Source organism: Girardinichthys multiradiatus, chromosome 14 (assembly GCF_021462225.1).
Source record: "Girardinichthys multiradiatus isolate DD_20200921_A chromosome 14, DD_fGirMul_XY1, whole genome shotgun sequence".
Classification (NCBI taxonomy): Eukaryota; Metazoa; Chordata; class Actinopteri; order Cyprinodontiformes; family Goodeidae; genus Girardinichthys; species Girardinichthys multiradiatus.
In genome coordinates, this window is record NC_061807.1 from 25,615,499 (window position 1) to 25,638,074 (window position 22,576).

At 38.2% G+C, this 22,576-nt stretch overlaps 1 protein-coding gene across 1 annotated transcript in view; it reads right to left on the bottom strand.

The window, feature by feature from the left end:
• LOC124880495 (glucosidase 2 subunit beta-like) overlaps positions 1–22,576 on the bottom strand; it is a 234,250-nt gene that overhangs the window by 185,319 nt on the left and 26,355 nt on the right. The window contains exons 7-8 of the mRNA XM_047385643.1: positions 18,211–18,277; positions 9,008–9,086 (exon numbers count right to left, since the gene is read on the bottom strand). Of these exons, the coding sequence (XP_047241599.1) occupies positions 9,008–9,086; positions 18,211–18,277 (146 nt within the window). The remainder of the gene's footprint in view (positions 1–9,007; positions 9,087–18,210; positions 18,278–22,576) is intronic.

The following is a 22,576-nucleotide window of genomic DNA, read 5'->3' on the forward strand; positions in this document are numbered from 1 at the left end:
TAATCCGTATTCCAAATAAAGACTATATACATTAAATAAATCTTAAATTGGCCTTTAAACTCATGCTTATTGAGAGAGATTGAGGCCAATAATGTAACACTGATGAATGACTATGATGATTATGGCATCCATTATGGCCATTTCTGATGAGCAAACTGAACGAAAAAAGCAGAAAATATTTTATTTTCAAGAAATTCAGTCCTATTTATGTGTAATTGCATTTTCAGCTGCCAAATATTATTTTATTGGCTCTTATTTTGCATTATTGGCTCGTTATTGGCTGTATTACCTTGGACAAAGGTAATGGACAAAATGATTACATGATTAGTGGGTATTACGCTACTGGCTGCAACACCAGCTTCTTCTTCAATAACACACAGGTGGTGTCTATTTAATAACTAGCTGACCTATGATCATGCTGCTTTTTTTTTTTAGGAGTATTTGAACAAAGGGGGCTGAATACAAACATGGGTGACTGTGGTTCAGTGGAAAGAGTAGTCATATTGCAATCAGAAAGTTGTTGGGTCAATTCCAGCTTCTTCCTACCACATGTTCATATGCCTTAAGTAGGCACTTAAACCCAAGTTGCCTCCCGATATGTGTGCGATTGTGTTCACGTTTGTGAGTGCAATTGGGTGAATGTGGCTCTAGCGTAAAGCTCTTTGAGTTGTCTGTATAAAAAGCGCTGTATTATTCAATCCATTAACCTTTGCACTTTGCAAATGTGTCTTTGTACGAACGTTTGTAAACCACGTTACATTTTTATTCAACTTAACTTGTGTGCGCTACTCTGAGTTGGTTTATAAACTCAAAGTAAAATAAATAGTGGTTTGTGGTTGAAAAACAGTGTGAAAAAGTTTAAGGGTGTGAATAGTTTTGCTAGGCTAAGTATGTATCTGCAGATATTAAATTTCCAAGTTACTGTAAATAAGGAAGGAGAAGACTCAAACACACACAAACATAGTTCAGACAAAATAAAAAAAATAAAAAAACGTACACTGTTAAACAGTAATCATAAATAGGCCCAAAAATCTCCTGAGAGTCCACATTTAATCTTAGAATCACTGCAGGCTTATAAAACCAACCATCCAACCAGCTGTATAAAAACAGTATGATAAATATATCTCACAAGCGAAGGAGAATTTTCCCTAACAAGAGGGATGTTTCTGTTTCTGTGAGTGTGTGTGTGAGGCAGAAAAGCAGCACCAGAGGCCCAGCCCATGACAAAACAAAGAGATTAAATGACCTGTTACTGTAGCTTCTGCTTAACTTAGAAGGCTGCTGCCCCCCTCTGGTGGCTAATGAGACGTCAACATACATGATGCACACAAAAATACCTGCTTTTATTTTAGTGTGTCTGTTCAAGTATTTTCAGCTGACTGAAGTCAGAAACCGAGCTAATAAACTACCTGGAAATAGTAATAAAACAATAATGGTGAAGCATTAAAATTGAATATGCATCACTTGCTCCACGCTCACATTTTATAAGGCATACCTTCCTGTCTACCGTTCACATGAACTCCAAGGGAAATCTGCTCTCCTGTCACATATTGCAGAAAACAGAATGTAAACATGTCGGGGCCCCCTCTGAGGTGAGTTTTCAGCTCAGGCAGGGGACAAATGTCAACCAGCTCAGACAGATGGTGCACAGAGCTGGTCAGTAGAGGCTGACCCTGGTCAGCAGTGACGAGGAGTGGGATGGCAACACAGTCTTTGTTTTTGTGTAGAGTGCCTGATGTTCATGGGGGCATCAGGAGAGCATTGTTGCTAAGGTGGGAAGGTAAAATCATGTCAGGCCTGTTTGTGTGGCAGGTGCTCTGGGACTCTGTAGGATGCTGTCGAGCTGTCGGTGTCACAGAGGAACGTCAAGAGTGGATAAACATTTTATAGAGGGCTTTTGATATCAAATAAGAAGCACAGAATGCTCTGCCTATTTTTGTTATCCATATTTTGGTTTTATTATATTTATTAAACTCAAACAGAGAATTCATTATTTTTCCTGGCATTTCACATATTTTCTTGTGCAGTGATCCTACACCTCTTTTATTGAAAAAGTGCATATATTTCTAGACACAACTTTTTCAGTGTTTTGGGGTCTTTTTCAGAAAGGTTAACCATGAATTCACTGCAACTACTGCTACAGCGTTCGGAGATGGATAGATGGTATTTTTGTGATAATGACAAAAGTGACAATTAGACTTTTTTAGGGCACCTTTCACTTAAAGAAAAGTGATGATTTTTTTTCTCACTGAACTGCACAGAGTAACTGCATTTGATCATATTTTTGAATTTATTGATATTTATTGAAGGTGGAGACCTCGGCGGCCCGATCCCCGGATGCTTAGGCCGGCTCTAGGGACGTGGAATGTCACCTCGCTGGGGGGCAAGGAGCCTGAGCTGGTGGTCGAGAGATATCGACTAGAAATAGTCGGGCTCGCCTCCACGCACAGCGTGGGCTCTGGAACCCATCTCCTTGAGAGGGGCTGGACTCTCTTCTACTCTGGAGTGGCCCACGGGGAGACGCGGCGGGCTGGGGTGGGTTTGCTTGTCGCCCCCCAGCTCAGCCGTCTTGTGTTGGGGTTTACCCCAGTGGATGAGAGGGTCGCATCCCTGCGCCTTCGGGTTGGGGACCAAATTCCGAGGGATGTTGGAGACATAGAGTCCGAGTGGATCATGTTCTCCGCATCTATTGTCGATGCTGCTGCCCGTAGCTGTGGCCGTAAGGTCTGCGGTGCCTGTCGCGGCGGCAATCCCCGAACCCGGTGGTGGACACCGGCAGTAAGTGACGCTGTCAAGCTGAAGAAGGAGTCCTATCGGCTGTGGTTGGCTTGTGGGACTCCTGAGGCGGCTGACGGGTACCGTGGGGCCAAGCGTGCCACAGCCCGGGCAGTGGCAGAGGCAAAAACTCGGATCTGGGAGGAGTTCGGTGAGGCTATGGAGAAGGACTACCGGTGGGCCCCGAAGCGATTCTGGCAAACCATCCGGCGCCTCAGGAGGGGGAAGCAGTGCTTCGCCAATACTGTTTACAGTGGGGGGTGGGGAGCTGCTGACCTCGACTGGGGACATTATCGGCCGGTGGAAGGAGTACTTCGAGGATGTCCTCAATCCTGCCATCACGCATTCCCTGGTGGAAACAGAGACTGGGGACTCGGGGTTGGACTCTTTCATCACCCAGGCTGAAGTCACCGAGGTGGTTAAAAAGCTCCGCGGTGGCAGGGCTTCGGGGCTGGATGAGATCCGCCCTGAGTACCTCAAGTGTCTGGATGTTGTAGGGCTGTCATGGTTGGCACGCCTCTTCAACATTGCGTGGCGGTCGGGGACAGTGCCTCTGGACTGGCAAACTGGGGTGGTGGTCCCCCTACATAAGAAGGGTGACCGGAGGGTGTGTTCCAACTACAGGGGGATCACACTCCTCAGCCTCCCTGGTAAGGCCTACGTGGCTCCGCTTCACTCGGTTTCGCTCTACCTGGTACGGTGCCAGTTGCGTTTTCACAGACCCACTGATGGCTGAAGCTATGGCGGCTGAAGTCCCGCCTCCATGCGTCAGTGCAGTTCGCTGTGCTGCTATTAACATTACTGTGTCATTGTCGCATAAAACTAATCTGGGTGAAACGATAAAAAATTTAAATAGTGAATTAGAAAATAAAAACATAAACTAAATACTAATAATGTCTGTATTATTGTATATGCAAGAATCTCATATACATATTTTTTTCATATATAAAATTATCTATTGGGATGATTATCTGGACCACAGCCCAGCCAGAACAAAAAAAAAAGGGTTATGATGTGAAGGGGGTGTGGCAGGAGAAGCAAAGAGGAGAGACACTGCTGTCTGAACTGGTAATGCTGCAGAGTTTGCCTGACGCAATTTACAAGTTACCATTTTGGGCTTAAGGACCATCAATACATTTTGAACCAAACACGCTGTTTCCTGTTATTGTCTCAATAATTAATGGAATTTGTTTTTTGTTTTTGTTTTTTACAGCAATCTGACCAGTCTTAGAATTGGCACCTAGCTTTTTGCATGTTCAACTGGTACTTTAATGATTCATCTTTCGTAATTAGCTCCAAGTTTTAGAGGTTGGAAGACCTCCTTGAAATTGTCCTAATCATTAGCTCCCTCTACAGGTAGGATTGAAGCTGGGTTTAAAATTAAAAGATTATTTGCCAAACGTATGAATAATTTGGGACTTATCTTTAGGGTAAGAAACACTACCCACTCTACCTTGGACATAAAATAAATTGAATGTAGTTTAGGAAAGAAATCATCTTTATGAGCGCTTTATTGTCAACTCGTTTATTAACAGTCAGAATTTCTACCTTTTCAAAAATCAATGTAAGCTATTCTAATGTATATATGAGCCCCTAGAATATAGCTTCTATTTTTAAAATTTAAAGCAAGACAGATTTCTTTACATACTAGCAAGCTGTTGCAGAGAAATCCCTACCTTATTATGGGATTTTATATTAGTTTACACACTAGCAAAAAGTGAAATTCCTTTAAGTTTTCTCTTGTCTTATCAACATCAAATGCATGAACAGTACAGTTGGCTTTTTTTTTTTTTCTTGATCGGAGGATTACTCTGGTTCTCCCGTTCAAGCCAATAAGAAACAACATGTGATATTCTCAGACTCTGTGTTTCTGGTACAATGAGTAGAGGGCTTTAAAGGTAGGCGAGCAGGTAGAAGATGGGTAAGTAAAATACACCTTGCCACAAAACGCATACAGGGCGAGAAAAAGCAATTTCCTGCTCGCAGAGAAGTTGCTGCAGGCTGAGATGAGTCACACATCGATGATCCTCAGAAGCCATTGTCCTATTATTAATGACAAAATAAAGAGGCGCAAAAAGTTCAATCTGTGAAGAATATTACGTTTCATTAATAAAATGACATCTATCCTTCACCTTTCCCAATTTGGCTTCTACACCAATTATTATCTAAACTAAAAGGACCCTATGTTAGCGAGGGTTTCTAAAGTAATAAAAGGCTATAACATAATGTTAGAACACAGAGGGAGAGCCACTTCAAAATACCCTTTTTTCCTTCTGAGTGTCAAGCTTCCCTTTGATCATGAAATTGTTCTCCCGAAAATCCTCCTTGAATTATCTGGGCCACTGAAGTGGAAAGTGAATTTTCTAAAGAGGCCAAAGCTTTGTATAAGAGAAAGGGAAAAGAAGCAGGAAAACTTATAAAAAAAGATGTGAAAATGAAAGAAATTAAATCAGAGAGCACAAAAAGAGACAAATTTGATCACTACTTGTAAGTCCAAAGTATCAAGCTCTTTATTCAGCACAACTGAACACTAATAACTCTTCTGCAAAAAGCACAAAGAAGAAAACAACATGTAGAGTCAGGGTTTCTTCCTTGTTTCCTTTATTGCTCAATTTAGGGATTACACTTGTTGTTGTATTCAACAGCAGCACATAAATGTAATGTTAATACAGAACATGTTATCCCACTCCACTGGTGTACTGTGGTGCAAAGCTCTGCCCCTTAGCAAGTATTTTTCATTTTATTTAGCTATGTTCAGGAGGCTTTTAGGCTGAAACCTGGACAGAATTTTACCACCATCTCAAACATTAACAGCGGTGGGCTGTCAGTCAGCTGTGTATGTTGGCTAAGTTAGGAGAGGTCTCCAAGTAAATTTCCCCTGGTTTAGAAAAGTCAGCTGTTAGGATAATGTTTCTGCCATCTGTCAAGCTTTGTTGCCAATCTCTTTTTCTTTCAAAGTTATTGCTGATATAAATATTTGCAAAAACCTATGAGAGTAAGCATGTTTGTTGAGGAAATAAGCATCCTGATTGAGGCCTGGGAGATCCCCCTACTACCTCTGCTGATATGATCAATGACAGAAAAACTCTTGATGGGCCAGCAGTGCTGTCTTTGCTTGTTTGTTTGTTTGTTTTTTAATTTGTTTTCTAAGCTTTTGCTATGGTTGATCATTTGACGTTACTTGAACATGTTACAAATTTAGTTAATGCAAGTTAAGTAAATCGCTACAATGTAGATGGGTAAAATTAATGGTTCTACCTCAAAATTATTGCAAAACCCTACGGGTTGAGTTCTTGGCCCATTATTGTTTTCTGTAAACCATATATATAAACAAAATGGGACACAGCATTCAAACTCAACTTTTCAATTCTATGCTGATGATACTTCAATTTATTGGCCCGGACTTACCTATACCATAAATACAATCAACGTAATGCAAATATACATTTTAATAGCTTTGTAATGTAGTTTTACATAAATGATCGTATTTTACATTTAAACTTTGTTTTTCTTGTCACAATAATAATGACGTATACTGACCATTGCTTTACAACAATCAGTAACTTCTGTTATTTTTCTAACTTAAGGTTTTTTTCTGAAACTCACATTGACAGCTTTTAATGAATAAAAAAAAAAACGTACCTGTAAAAACCAGCAAATTCATGACCAACACGGATGTTTTTCTTTTTAGCCATTTTAAACCACAACACTGTTTTGCATTAGGCATGCTGCATTTATCCTCAAACATCCTCGCTAATGCACAAAAGCAAGCCACTTGTTTTAAAAGAAAATTGCAGAAGATGGCCAGGCCTTGTTCTCAGAGCACTGCCAGAAAAGTTGAAAAATTAACTCCTTTAAAAAATATAACTCCTGTGATTATAGGGTCTTACACACTGAGTCCCTAGTCAGTTTTAAATTGCTTGTTTAATGAAAACCAGTTTAATTTGCCAGCATGATTACAGTTTGCTGTTGTTGCAGTTAAAGACATTTTCATATTACTGAATCTTTATACTAATCCGTCCTCTTCAGACGCAGCTGAATACACAGAGAAAGTCTTCCCATTACCAAGAAAATTTAACACAGACAGATTTTTCCCATCTGTGAGTCTTTTATGCAGGTCAGAGCTATAGAGCTTCTTTGAACATGCTCTTAAATTACAGAAGAAAGGAAAATAAGGAAAGAAGAGGAAGTTTTGGACATTTTCTTTACACCCAGACATCTTGTTATGTGCTGCCTTGTAAAAAGGAGGATCAACAAGTCTTATTAAGTGAAACAGACAGCTGCATCCTTGCACAAAAACAGCTTGAGGGGGTAAAAAAGAAAAATCACAGATAGGAAACTGTTCAGAATTAAAATGAGTGTGAAGGGAGCCTACTTGTACAATTGGAGACAACACTGAAAATGGGGTAGCCAAACAGAAGGTTTACCAAAGTAAATGGACAAAAAATACTTGGTATAAATAAAGCAGCTTGTAAGCTTGAGTCACTCCCACTTAAAACCACCCTGGAGCTGCAAAAATGACCAGGTAAACAAATCCACAGCTAAAGCTACATTTTCTACAACCCCTTCTAATCCTTAATCAAGGCAGCTGGATACTTGTGGCATTAGAGAATCAGCTATGAAACATACTTTATTGCTGTTTTTTATTATTATTTTAAAAATTGCATTCTGAAAAAGCACAAACTTATTATATACTGTACTGTATTCTAAAAGCAGGCAGACCGGTATAAACGCTCTATGCATTGTTGGTCACAAAATGCGGCTTTAAGTAGGCTTTGGGTCAGTTCCCCTCTTTGCCAATTGGTAACTCAAATTTGTACCCACGAGTTATTACGTCACATCCTGTTTTCCATTAATTAAATGTAAACAAACCACAATCAAAATGATCTCTTGTCTGCTAAATGTAAGCGCAAGGAGAGAGAGAGAAAGTTTTAAAGGTTTTTTTTTTTTTTTAGGTCTACCTACCTTTCATTAGTACTTGGTAGATGTGTCTGTTAAAGAGTATGACATATATTAAACAGTTTGGGTATCCTTCCACAAGCTAACTATAGCTTGCTGAGGTTTTGGCCCATTCCTCCTGACAGAAGCACTGTAACCGAGTCAGGTTTGTAGGCCACATCACTCTTTTCAGTGCTGTCCATACATTTTCTATGGGACTGGGATCAGGGCTTTGTATTGGTCACTCCAAAAACTTTACCTTAGTTGTCTTTTAGTATTTTTGTAACTATGTACTAATGTTCTCCCCTCATCATGCCTTTTTCTGTACTGCAGTAAAACACCCACACACCATGATGCTGCCACTACCATTTTTCACAGCGGTAAAACACATCCATTTAACGCAGGCTATGTGAAATAATCAGATACTTACAAAGCCATTATATCTTCATGTAGGCTTTCCCAAACGGTTAAAAGGCATAGTAATCTTATTTTCTGTAAACATCTGACTTTAAAGGAGGTAAAAAAAAAATTCTGCCATATAAATTATGTATTTTGCAAACAGAAATAATTTTGGTATTACTAAATGACCTAAGACAAGAAACGTTTAGTCTGGTTTAATATCAGACTGTGAGTAATTGCAGTTGTTCAAGTTTTTTGTGGTATGGTTGGTTTTACCAACCATTACATCTGGTTGGTAAAAAATATGTTCAAATGAAGTTGTTTTGATTTTTAAAGGAAATATTGTCTTTTAGATCAACCAATATAAGAAACTTGTCGTTAAATAAATGAAAAATAAATTAATAGGCTATTAGTGGCTGCTCTAGCATAAACAGTGTCATCATTAAAAGAGGTCTTGCAGCTTTATGTGCAGCTCGCTAAAGGAAAATGGGAGAAAAATCAATGCCAATGGGGAATACTATATATACATTGAAGTAGTATATTTTGTTTGGGTTTTATTGCTTCCCAACTCCTTCTCACCACATTCACAGTTAACAGATATTAAAAAGTTTTTCTTAATAAAATGCGTAAAAATGGCTATAAGCACAGCAGCAAAAACGGATAAAGATTACCTACAGTCTTGAATCTGTCATCTGAAATGTTATTAACAAATCATTTAAAAGGGGAAAAAACATTCAAATAAAATGTCAAACTACCATGGAAAAAAATGCCAGTACAACCTAAATTAAAAACAGCCCACTCAAAGAATAACCAAAAATGTAAACAGTGGAGCCTACATTTAAGAACCTTCAAACATCTTGAAGAAAACTGTTATTGAACTTTATTAATAACTCACCAGTGCTTCATCCTCAGAGAGAACCCGCTTCTCATCATGGACAAGCACCACTTGAGCCTTGATCTCATCCACTGATATACTGAGAGGGTTAAAAAAAGAATCATATAAATATTCCATTAAAACTGTTTAGTTGATTTCATCAGAATGTGTTGAACATTTCAAGCTCATACCCAGTTATACTGAGACAAACAGCTTGTTCATATCTAATTCCACTGAAAAATTTCAACCTTGTTTGATCTAGTGAGATTGTATATATATATATATATATATATATATATATATATATATATATATATATATATATATATATATATATATGTATATATATATATGACATATGTCATATATATATGACATCCCTTTTTCCCACAACACTGAACTCTTGTCTTCAACTATTTTCCCATGCTTGTGTCCTCCTTCTAGAGGTTGCATCTAAACTGCCCCCTCTGAGCTCAGATAATGACTGCATAGCCAGAATCAATCCCGGGAGCACATCAAAAGTGGAAGAACAGGCAAACATACAAAGCGAATAGTCTGTTCAGCCTACAGTAGATCAATGCTCAGGGTAAGTGCTGGAGAGAAACAATGGCTTTCACCACTGTGAGAGCAGCACAGAGGCTGCACAACAACGGCTCTGAAAATCCGGTGTGAGGTAAATTGGCTATGGCTCCAATCACGCCGGGCATTTATACACATATATAGACAACTGCAGCATAAGAGCAGGTGTTTTGCGATGCACACCCTTTTGTAGGCTTCCCTGAAAAAGTTGGTAATGAATATTATAGAACTCGCAGATGCACGCAGTGATAAATCCATGCAGAGAGGGAGAGGATAAAAAGCACATCCTGTTCATGGGCCTTTGGGAGGCTCCATCATGGTTCATTTCCTGAAGCAGTTGGTAGACTCTATTTATAGTCCAGCATACTAGTACCAGTTAATCCTGCACTGGGCTGCCAACTGCCTGCCAGCTGGCACAGTGGGTTGTGCTTGTGTGTGCTGCATGGAAAGGTTTAGGATGAAATGATTATAAGAAAGGCCAGAATCTACATTTGTGACCAATGTTTGGGGGAGTCTTTTCCCTATATTTTGGGTTCCTACACATTTTACAAGTCAAAATGGGTTTCCAGATTCAGATTTCTCAGTTTTTAGCCCTGTTTTAAAATCTAAATTTAAAGGAAGGAGGGATGGACAGTTCAATAAAGACATAGTGGATAGACAGACCGATTGATAAAAGTACAGTGCCTTGCAAAAGTATTCACCCCCTTGGCTCTTTACCTATTTTGTTACATTGATCTGCACAAAGTAGTCTAATTCAGTGACATGAAATTAGAAAAAAAATATACATGTTGTGAAATAATATGCTTGTTATTTAATATTTAATCATATAACATGCGGTCTTATCAAGTTTTGTCTTGTAAATGCCAGCAAAATATGGTGGTGGAATTAGAACAAGATGAAAGAGTGATTCGAGCACTGACATTCTCAAACAGCAAACTCTGCACACATATATGATAAATTCATCACACCTTCTCCTAAAAATAAAAGAATTTAACAGAAACAGTTCAACCCCAAGTTAAAAAGTTTTCAATTAACAAACTCTTTACTAGGCTAGAACAATTCAACTAAAACTACCAAGCAAATGAAGGAAAAAAGAAAACTAATGCACCATGTACAAATAAAGGAACAAGGGAGCCAATAAAATAATTGAAAACCATAACCAATAAAATAAAATAATGGTGTCTGTGGAGAGAGACGTCTGTGTGTCTCTGCTGAGTCTGCTGCCCCCGCAACCCGGTCCCGGATAAGCGGAAGACGACAAGTACGAGAACCTTTGTTTAACAATAGGTAGAAAATTCAGGCACTACCGACAGGCCAATGGCTAATCAGAGACAAGCAGATTTCTAACATCTTAAAACAACTATCTAATCATTTCCTTTGCAGTTCAAAACTATTTCATAAACATTTAAACCACAGTCTTTTTTGCATTCAGGGATTGTTTACATAACTGTCCATGGCCCTGTACACTAAAAGCTGTGTCAGTCTGTAGCCTGTTTCTGGTACAAGTTAAAAGCATTGCAAAACAGAATTTGTTAAACATATGCGGCAGAGTAAATGTTTGGTATATTGTCATACATTGTTAAAAATAATTACCAACTGAGCACACATTTTTTTTTATTTTTAAAACTGTGTTACTTTCCATCAGAAATGTACACTGCACAGGTATGTTTGATACATTCTGTTCTGTAAAACCGGACACATTAGGACCTCACAAAATCAGGAAAATATGCTGTAACGTGGAATAAGTTCAGTGCAAACGTAGAACCCAGATAGTAAAAAGCTTGAATACTGAAAAAAAGAAATAAATTATATAGAATCCCATAACACGGTTTTATTGAAAATTTGAAAAAACATATTTTTTTGGAAACAAAACAACTTAGTTGAAATAGTATATCTCAGTGTAACGATACTGTGCACACTTACATGGCAATGACAAATTCTCAACATACTGTGCAGCCCTGATACACATGGAAAATCATTAGCATTGGAGTAAATCTGCTGCATAAATAACCAGAGAGTTCTTTATAAGTACCTATTGATTGAAAATTGACAATAGTGCAAAACTTTTTGGAGCCTAGAGATGCTTTTGGACAGAAATTTGTTTTGGTCCCCGCCGTGACAAGCTGCTGGCTTATCTGTCCGCTACAAACATTTTTCTCTGCATCCAAGCTGAGATCAAATAGTTATCAACCCTCGTTTAGAAGACACTTTATCAGGATATAGACTTATTTTTCACACTTGGTTGTGTGTTATGTATGAACAAGTGGCATGGGTGGGTTTAAATAATTTCATGGCTGTTAAGCTTCTGAGCCACATCTGCAGGTAATCACAGAGTCCCTCGCAGTTTTAGATTTAAAGTAATCTTTTAGTTTGACCATCATGCATCTTAGGATGAAAGACACATGTTGGAAGTAATATTAATATTTTGGAGAGGCTCAGCCAGCCTCCCAACTTGAATCTGATGAAGAATTTATGGTGGGGGCTAAAGATTAGGGTAGTTTAAGGAGCCTTTCAAACTACAAAAACTTATCAAAGATAAACCATCAAAATACCAGTGGAAACATGCAAAATCCTGGTCTGCAAATGTAAGTGGAGTTTGACTATTATAATGCAAAACAAGATTGTTCCACAGATTATTGAGAAGGGTTTAAAAAAATTTCTACATGTTATTATTTTATTAAAAGGTAAATAAAAGATCTAAATAATTTTTCTCAGAATTTATATTCATTTTAGATTGTTTTATTTTTTTTTAGAAATGGCCATTTCATCTCCTATCATAAACAAGATTTTTGATTGAATGAAAATCTAAATCTGCCAGGCGTATGAATAAGTCTGGGCTAAACTGTTTATCAACACATAGCTGAAAGCCCATGGTAGCTTTAAAAGTGGATTGTCTTTCATATTTATTATTTTGTCCATCCATCAATGTTTTCCGCAGTTCATTCTGTGAGATCCCAAAGAATTTCCAGGCCAAAAGGATAAAACAGTCCCTACATCGTGTTTTGGTACTGCCCTCGAGGCTCCTCAACGGATGAGCCCAGAAAACCTCCAAATGGAGGCATCTTGATCAGATTCCCAAACCACTTAAACCGACTGCTTCCAGTGTGGAGTTGTCGTTGCTGTACTTCAAGTGTCACTCAGATGATGGAGCTCCTCATCCCATCTCTAACAATCAAGCCACCCTGCAGAGGAAGCTCTGAGTCCATCTAAAGGATCACCTTATAGAGAGGTTTAAATACTCCTATGATCCTGGGGGCTATCCCTACAATTCTGGTAGGGTCTCAGGAAAGGGGTTAGACTGAGAGCTGTTTAACAATGTCAATAATAGCAGCCAACAATCATAGATGAACCTCACCAGGACTGGAGCAAAGCACATAGAGAGAACTCAGCCGGGAGTGTTTGGTGTCTCCTGGGGCCAGGTTCAGCTCAAAAAAGTATTGGGAAGCCCTTTTAAATTTGGCCTATTAGCTATAAGAAGGAACATTGATGTTTGGTGACATGTAAACTAAATGAGGGTGTGGGCCAGAGCATGCCATATCTGTTAATAGCTTATAGATACTATTCCATTATGCTTCCACGAATCCCACTTCATAAATTCTGAACTATCTTTTTAGGAAGTTTTCAGATGGGCTATTTAAAATCACCTGTTCAAGATCTGAATTACTTATTTATATTGTGTTCATGTATATTAAAATGTATTATTGGTTATAATAAGTATGTTTTATAGAAATTCTTTATACGATTTAAAATGTGCTCACAACTTTATGAAAATAAATAGTTGCCGTCTTTGTCATGAAGCAATTATTGGTGACTAAATGGACACAAAAATGAGATTAGTTCACAGTATAAATGAGAGAATAATTATCTGTGAATCTGCATTAAACATAATTAGCAATTCCAATGAAGCAGATTAAGAATTGAGGAACGTTTAGTTAAGTGTCATCAGGGACAAAGCCAGACAAATAACTTTTTTTTTTGTACAACATAAAAGGCATGCAGCGCGCATGCTAATCAAGGAAGCAAATTGCCTGGCAACTGCAAACATTAGGTATAATTTGTGACATTGCATTTATCAGAGAAGCAACTAAATGAAGGTTGACACTTAGAGCTGGAGAGACTAAATGGTAATGCAGTGTATTGAAAACAAAATCCAGACATGTAGTGCATATTGATGGCCAGCTCTCTAAGTCCACTGGCTGACAGACTGAGACAATAGCTGAATGCAATGTATAACATTTGTAGATATTTCGATTTAGGAATGTGTTTGCTTCCCTGTGAAGGGAGGCAAAAGAGGCTGAGAAACATCCAACTGCAGGAATGCAGTGTCCAGGTTATTGGATAACTTGCTATGATTTCCTGCTGGTCTAAAATCGACTAAATGACTTATTGGAGTTGTTGGGTCCAACCGATGGATTACAACATTTAAAAGGCCAGTTTGATCTTTTCTGGAATTTTGAAAATAAATAACAGTAACCTACTTTTAGCACAGCCAGGAACAGAAGGAGAGCGGACTTCCCGTGACGTCACTGTTTGAATATAAACCCTGCGTTCCAACAAACAGATCTCTTTCCATGCGAATTCCAGAAGAAAACGGACAGGAGCGGCACCAATGAAGTATGTCTCTTTGCTGGCAAGTAAACATAACTCTTCAAACTGGATCCAAGAGTGTCATACAATCACGCGATCACATGCAACAAAGTTAAGTGATGATTTGCTGTTCGAGTATCCAGCATTCATTCATATAAAGGGTGTAATGAGACAAGCTTAACTTGACTTTTCTTCTGAGGGCTCCAGAAACAACGCTAATTGAAGCGGATTACCCACGGCCTGGAAAAGAAGGCAGGGACCGCATCACACGCCTTCCTGTGTGTACGTCCAGGTAGAGAGCGCTACCCCGCCGCATCGCGGCCAGTCAAGGAGCCGAACGTACCTTTGTCGTATGGTTCGGCCGGTCCAGCTAAAAACCATTCCCCACAGCTGTAGAGGTTAACTGCAAGTGAACCCTTTGTTTACCCACACTTAGATGTTTTTCCTCAACAGTCATGTAAGAGGTAGTGTTTGGGCAGAGAAGATTAGTTTAGAGTTAAATAATCTAAATAATGCTCGTTTAATGACTTTTGCTTTTGTTTTTTGTTGAGAAACTATGCTAATGATGTGTTCTGTGTTGTGTTTTAAAGTTAAGACAAACTTTATTTAAAGGTTGGTTTTTAAACACAGAAGATCGGCTATAATGCGCCATCCACACTTATGCATTTCAACCCTTTTATTAGTAGTATATGTGTTTGATTCTGGTAACCAGCTATAAGCTTCTTTTGTAGCCTCAAGCGCTAACGACTAAGAACACATGCTCGCCCACTTTATGTGTTAGCTGAAGATGATTTACTCAGAAAGGTTGTTAGTTCCAATCTAGGAAATAATATTTTCTTAAATATTATTTTACTAAACGTGATAACTAATTAAGACCCAAAAGGTCTTATCCAAAAGGTTTGGTTCTTATTCAGAATAATATTTCCCTAAATATTTTACTATTTCCTTAATATTTCTTTAAATATTATTTTAATAAATAAACGCAGCTAATTAAACACCATTGAGAATTAATCATCCAAGTTTGGTTTTATTCAGCAAATCATTCTTTGCTTTTTATTAAAATAATGTTTTCTCTGATCTTGCATTGTGAATGGTTGTCTAAGTTGGTTCCATGACTAACTTAACTTCACTTCCAGATTCTTCAAGATAATCCTTGGTTCTCAAACATAAATAACATTGGATGGTATTGTTGCATCACTCTTTTGGTCATGGTTTTCAACCATCTTTGATCAACTTGTTTATATTGTACATAGCCCATTAGTTATAGGGTAAGAACGCTGTCAAAAACAATATGTACGTAAAGACGAAAATGTGTGCATATTAGTCAATAGTTGTGCATAAGTAAAATCCAAAAGAGGTATTGTATATTTTCTCTATAAGAATACAAAATAAAATGTTACAGCTTCAAGAAATTACAAACACAAAGTTCAAGTTTACAGTTGTGGTTTATTCTTTATGAATACAATATGCTATAACAGTTTGTGAATACGATTTCTTTTCTATGAGAATACGAATTTACATCAACGACTTGGCATCACGTGATCTCAGGCTGGTTAGTGGAGCGCAGAGGTAGTCGATTCGCGTTGTTTTAGCATAGTAAAGAGTTTGTTGATTGAAATATATTTGACTTTGAGTTGACTTATTTTGGTTAATAATTCTTGTATTTTAAGAAATTGTGTGAATTCATTCTGTGTGTGTACAGAGTTTTGCTGTTCAATAATGCCAGAGCTTGGCTCATCCCTTTTTAATTTTATCCTAATACCACCGCCTTATTGGGCTGGTGTTCACAGGACAATCCTTAACAGACCGAAATATTATCTAATAAAATATTAAAAGTATTAATATTAAATATCAAATAATATATTCATATTTATAATCACAACAGTTTTAAATCCCTGCATTTCTAACTTACTGTAGCAGCTAGCTGTGCTGCAGTGTGAACAAGAGCTTGTTTGTAAACAGGAATAATAAGTGGAGATTAATTTACAGCAGTTTAACATGTCGGACCTCCTCTATAAAAGTGCGAGTATAAACTGATTTTTGATAGCATCTCAGCTTATAGACAAAACAATACTCTTTGCTGCTGCTTGATTTAAGAGTAAAGTTTTGGTTAAATTAGGTTGCTCAATCTATATAAACTATTGCCAAAAGTTTGTGATGCTTTTCTTTACACACAAACATAAACTGTATTTACATCGTATTCCTACAACATAGGTTAAATAACGAGTTTGGCACTCCTTAGCAGATATTAATTCATATTAATTCATAACAAGTCTGCTCTGTCAAACAGAGGGCAGGGCACTGTGCAGGCCAGTCACAGGTCGCCACATCACACTCGTTCATCTATATCATTACGGATCTTTATAGATCTTGCTACTTGGAAGGTTCCATCCCCAAAATGTTTTACATTGATGCCGCATTAAGATTTTCTCTCACTGTAACTTGGGCGCAATCATGAAATACAGCACCACACCATGGTACCCCCCTCCACCAAACACAAATACAGACTCGTTCATAGCATTGTCAGACAGACAGGCCTAATTCAAAACTCCAGGGAACAAAGGTTGAAGGTTGGGGGTCTTGACTATGCAGACAGTTGGAGACCTCTGTACACTGGGCCCGTCAGCTTCCACTGAACTCGCTCTGGGATTTTAAGTAGCTGAGATACTGTTCATACTATAGAATGCTAAACAGTGATTAAACTTACATCTCAGGTTGCATCCCATCATGATACAACACTGAAATTCACTGAGCTCCTGGGAGTGACCGATTCTTTCATAAACGTTTGTACAAGCAGTCTGCATGCCTGTAGGTGTGATTGAAACAGAATAATTCAATAATTAGGTGGGGTGGTTCAATTCTTTTGACCAAATATTGTATCACCTAGAAAAAAGAAACAGCGGCCAATATTGGATAACAATGAGAAACAAATTTCCGTGGTATTTGAAGGGTTTTTCTTTAAACATTGATTTTGTTTTACTTTGGTCCATTACTAGACTTAAATGACTTTGAGAATTAAAAGAGTTAAATATGTACCCTATCTGATATTTACAAAAACAACCTTTTTAACCTCGCAGAGGAAACAGCCCTTTGAATGCTGCACAGCTTTTTGCAGCTTTCTGCACAGTTTACTGTATTATCAGTCGTATGCAAGTTAAACTTTGGAAACAATGCTGAAGAGAAGTAGATAAATAGGTAGCAAAAAGGTATCACTGAAACAAAATTGAAAATGTTCAACCTTGATAATCCTTTCATACCCCCCAGTATTCATCCCATTACAAACAAACAACACATCACAAGATAAAAAGCAAACATGTTTAATGTATTTAGTGTGGTATTTCAGAGCGAAGTAAATGAAATAAAAAAGCCTTTTTCCACCGACTACAGTGAAAATACCACCTGTGGCATTCAGACCGACTGAATCAGTGGATCCCTTATGTGTAAAAATGTTCACCAGCACATTGCTACCAAAAATATTGTACAATATTTCTTTTTAAATGTTCTTTGATTTTTTTTCTGGCACTTGTGGCCTTTATTTTTTCAAATTTCTTTCAATAGTAAGCTTATAGGAAAGGGGTGGAGAGAGGGGATGACATGCAGCAAAGGTCATTTGGGCCGGGACGAACCCGCAATAGCTGCGTCAAGGACTGAATCCTCTTAATATGGGTCGCGTGTTTTACCTCTGCGCCACCACCGTGTCCCATTGTACTATATTTCTACAGAACTTTCCTTGGGATTTAAATGCTTGTTGTCATATCTAAAATCATAAAAAAATCAGTTAGGAAGACTATAAAGGTTTTAAACTTCGATCGCCAAGGTTCCTGAGCTGTCCCAGATCGATTCGTATATTTCTTTAGATGTGACCATAATGTACTGCTTTTTTACGCTTTTTAGCCTTCATGTTGTCACACAGTTTCTATTTAGATGATTGCTGGACTCTACAGGTCAGGTAGTAATCAGACCTTAATGTGGCAAGTGAAACTGAACTCAGTTTCCTAAAACATGGGGTAAAAAACATTTTCTTCATAATTTCACAAGGAGGGCAGTTTTTGACTTGCCTGCCATCTTTATTGCTGTCCAGTAGTTGGAAAAGTTGTGATACGATGTTGTTCTGAAGTCTTGAACCTGGAAAGAAAAATGACATATCAGAAGTGTTACACAGCGTGACCTTTCAGAAGCAACTTTTCATTATTTTTTTATACAGCAACCACTGACAACAGTATTAATCAATCATGATGAAAAATTGGAGTCATGAAGATAAACGGAAAAAAGAAGAGAACTAAAGCTGAATTTAAAAAGTATGAGCAGCGAGGGTAGAGAGAGGAAAATCAGGCAATGAGTCAGTCATGCTGTGCAGGAACATTTGCTTTCCCTGTAGGAAAAAAAAGCGTGTCAGAGTCCAGAATGCAATCAGGAGGCTTTGTGCTGCAGCGGCTGCTATGACAGTGATTTCCCTCTTCTCTCCGTTCATATTCACAGGCAAATGAAAAGGAGAAGCAAGAAAAAAAGCTTCCTGAACCCTCTTTAACCGCAAAGCATGTGACCCCAACCGATTCAGGTTTGTGAATCGCACTCGTTGGAGGGGAAGGGAGAGCAGGAAGTTCTCTGGTGTTTGGTGCTGAGCATCTCCAGAATCATTTACAGAACAGAGAAGGTAAAAGGGGCAAACTGATTGGCCCCTACGTCTGGGGGAAAGCACTTTACATAATGCTAATTGCACATCCGCTGCAATTACCTTTCCATACTAATTACAGAAAACCTATTTGTGAAATTAGCATTTCTTTTTCTCACAGTGTATGGAGCACAGAGCTTATGCAGGGTGTGTGCAAAAACTGTAAAAAAAAAAAAAAAACGTATCAAGTTTAAATGAATCCTTGCTCTCCCAAAATGAACATGGAAACCTTGCTTATAAGCGAGCAATTGATGACGCAACACACCGTTCTTTTCACCTGTGCAGTACTGCTTAAACTACAAATATCTCGAGTGACTCAGAAAATCTAGTCCATCCATTTGTTACAAGCTAGACTACTGTGTTACTTTTATTATCAAGAAACAATCAGTTGATCCAAAATGGTGCAGCGAAAAAACATTTCCCCAATTGTAGCGTCTCCTCATTGGTTCACTGTTGAATTAAGAAAACAATTTAAAGTTTCCTTCTTACATATCATTAGGCTAATGATATAAAGTCCTTAAAATTCAAAACTTCATATTAAGTGAAAGAAATAGCTCTGTGTTTTTCTAACAGAGCACATTCTTCTCTCACCTCAAGTTTGCCGGTGCTTCTAAGAAGCAGATCTTTCTGTTAACAGCTTTTTCTCTTCAGTATTTTCCCATAAAAGTTGCATCTAGCACAGTGTTTCTCTGTTTAGCAGTCTTACTTTCCTGGAGCCGTCCATTGGCTGAGGCATTGCTGCCAGTAACTTCATGTTCTCTCTTTAAAGATCAATGGTGTACAAAACGTCTCCACCAGAGTTGTCTGGATGGTATATTTTTAAATTTTTTAAAACCACAAACTATTTTATTGTGAATTATTCTCTTTTTATCTGCTCTGTATCTGCCCTAATTTTTACCATTCATGAACTGATGATGTACTTGGAGCCATCTTTCTGTTTTTAATGTCGTTTCTCTCATCGACAAATTTATTAATTAAGGAGATATTGCTACCAATGTCTATATGTATTGTTTTCCATCCAATAGATTGTCCTGCTGACACAGAGCATCTCTCTTTAGCTTCATTTATTCATAAATATGCTTCAAATAATGTTTTGGGGTTTTTTTTTTTGTTTTTTTTTTACTTCTTAACATCCAATTGTTGACTTTTTTGATTTCACAAACCCTAAAAAGCCTGCATCAAATGACGGCTGAAACCAACAGTGGTACTCGTTGAGATTTCTTTTTGACAAAAGAGAACCATTCTTTTTCAAATGCATGTTGAGTATGAGGGATTTTTGCAAAGTCAATAGCTCGATGCAATCGGTTGGGCTTCTTTAGATACAAAACTTCATTTTAAAGAGAAATTGGCCTGCAGTGCACCTCTTCAACCTTAGCCTGACCCAGGAGAAGGTCCCAGTGTTGTGGAAGACCTCCGGCCTTGTTCTGGCACCAAAGAAAACTTTAAGTTCAGTCCTCAATGACTATAGACCTATGGCCCTGCCAACTCATGTAATGACGGTCCTAGAGAGACTCCTGTTGGCCCACCTGAGTAAGCAAGCATGCAACTTTCAGGACCCCCTGCAGTTTGCATATTGCTGTGGAGCTGGAGTTGAAGATGACATCAATACACCTTCAACAAACCCACTGTCATCTGGACAAAGCCAGCAGCATTGTGAGAATCATGTTCTTTGATGTGCATTAAACACAATTCAACCTGATTTGCTTGGTCAGAAACTCCAGAAGACTCAGATGGAGGCCTCAACAATCTCCTGTATGAGAGACTACCTGACAAACAGACCACAGTTTGTGAGACTGAAGGGTTGTGAGTCTAACCAGGAAGTCAGCAGCACAGGAACACCACAGAGGACTGTACTCTCACCATTCCTCTTAACTCTGTACACCTCAGACTTCCAGTGCAAGATAGACTCCTGTCATCTGCAGAAATACTCAGATGATTCTACAGTCGTGGGGTAGATCAGGGATGACAGCACTGTATCACAACTAGTATTGGATTGTTCTGATTTTATTTTTTTGTATATAAATTGGTTTGTCTTGGTTAAGTGCCTTGAGATGACATTTGCTGTGAATTGGTGCCATCGGCTATGTTTTTTTTATCTCATAGATTTTACTTCTAGCTCAGCACTTAGCAGTTTAACTGTGTTTTTTTATCCATAAACAAACAACAGAGCTCCTGCTGGTATTAAGTCTGTGTAATAGGGTTGGAGATATCTGCATTATAATCGGTATGTATCTTAATAAGCTGCCAATGATCTAATACATTACAAATAGATGAGCAGCAAACAGCGATGTCATAATTTGAATCACCACTCAAACACAATTCAATTAGATTTAATGTTTTAATTACACATAATATAAGAATATTTGGTCCATTAAGATACAATATGATTGTTTTATAAGGCAACTGAATGAGAAAAACTGTTATTTAATAAAAAAATATATATATTTTATTACAAAGACATGTATTATTACACAACTACCTGTATTATTATTCCTGTACAATGAGCTTCAGCAGAATATGACAGATCTGCCATGCAATAGATGTACTTCTAAGTCTTTTAGTAGCTCAACTGTGAGGATAAAAAAATTGTTTTCTAGACAAGGAACATTTTAAAATAAGTTAACATTTTTAAAGAAGGCAAAGTAAACTTGTTGACATGTACAGGATTCATAAACTAATCTAATTAGTATAAGTATTATAAGTGTAAAAACAGCTTAGGTATGGCAAGAATATAAATAAAGAGACTAAAACAATACTTCAGTTGATCCACATGATCAGCATGAAGTAAACAAAGCTCCAAGGTCCTAAAAATCTCTTCAAACGTTTAAAGTTTTGGATAACTCACTGCAGTTCTCTTCCCAAACAGTAGGAGTTCCCACTGACAAAATAATGCCACTGTATAGCACTTATGGCAGCAGGAAAAGAGTCTTATAAGAGCTAACCGACAAACAGTTTCACCTTTCATCGAATTGATCAAATTTTTCTGATTCAAACATATAAAAATCGAACCCTCTAGATTTTATCCAAAAACTGAATCTTATCATGGCTCCTCCACAGATGCATTCGTGTCGCACACACATACATGTCGAGTGGTTCATCTTAACTAATTCCTACTGTGAAATTTTATTTTCCATAAAAACTACTCCTTACTGAAAGCTTCTGTGTTTTTCCTCTATATCTGATTCCTGCCCTGTCACTTCAAAGGTGGTCCAGGCACATGGCTGCCTTGTCCTGTTAAAGTGGAGCGGTTCCTCTCCACTGTCGCCACATGCTTGCTGTTAAGAGGTTGCAGCAAAGTCAACAACTTGATCCAATCAGCTGAGCTTCTTTAGATCAATACATTTTCACAAACATCTGTACACAACTGAATCTAAATCAGACTTAATTATAGGATTATATTGAAATTAATTGGATTTTAGATAAATGCGTATGTCAGTCAGACATTTTCTACCGCTTATTCCATAGTGGGTCGCGGGGGAGCTGGTGCCTATCTCCAGCAGTCTATGGGCGAGAGGCGGGGTAAACCCTGGACAGGTCGCCAGTCCATCGCAGGGCAACACACAAACAACCACGCACACACTCATACACCTAAGGGCAATTTAGAGTTACCAATTAACCTAACAGGCATGTCTTTGGACTGTGGGAGGAAGCCGGAGTACCCGGTGAGAACCCACACATGCACGGGGAGAACATGCAAACTCCATGCAGAAAGACCCCAGGCTGGAAATCGAACCCAGGACCTTCTTGCTGCA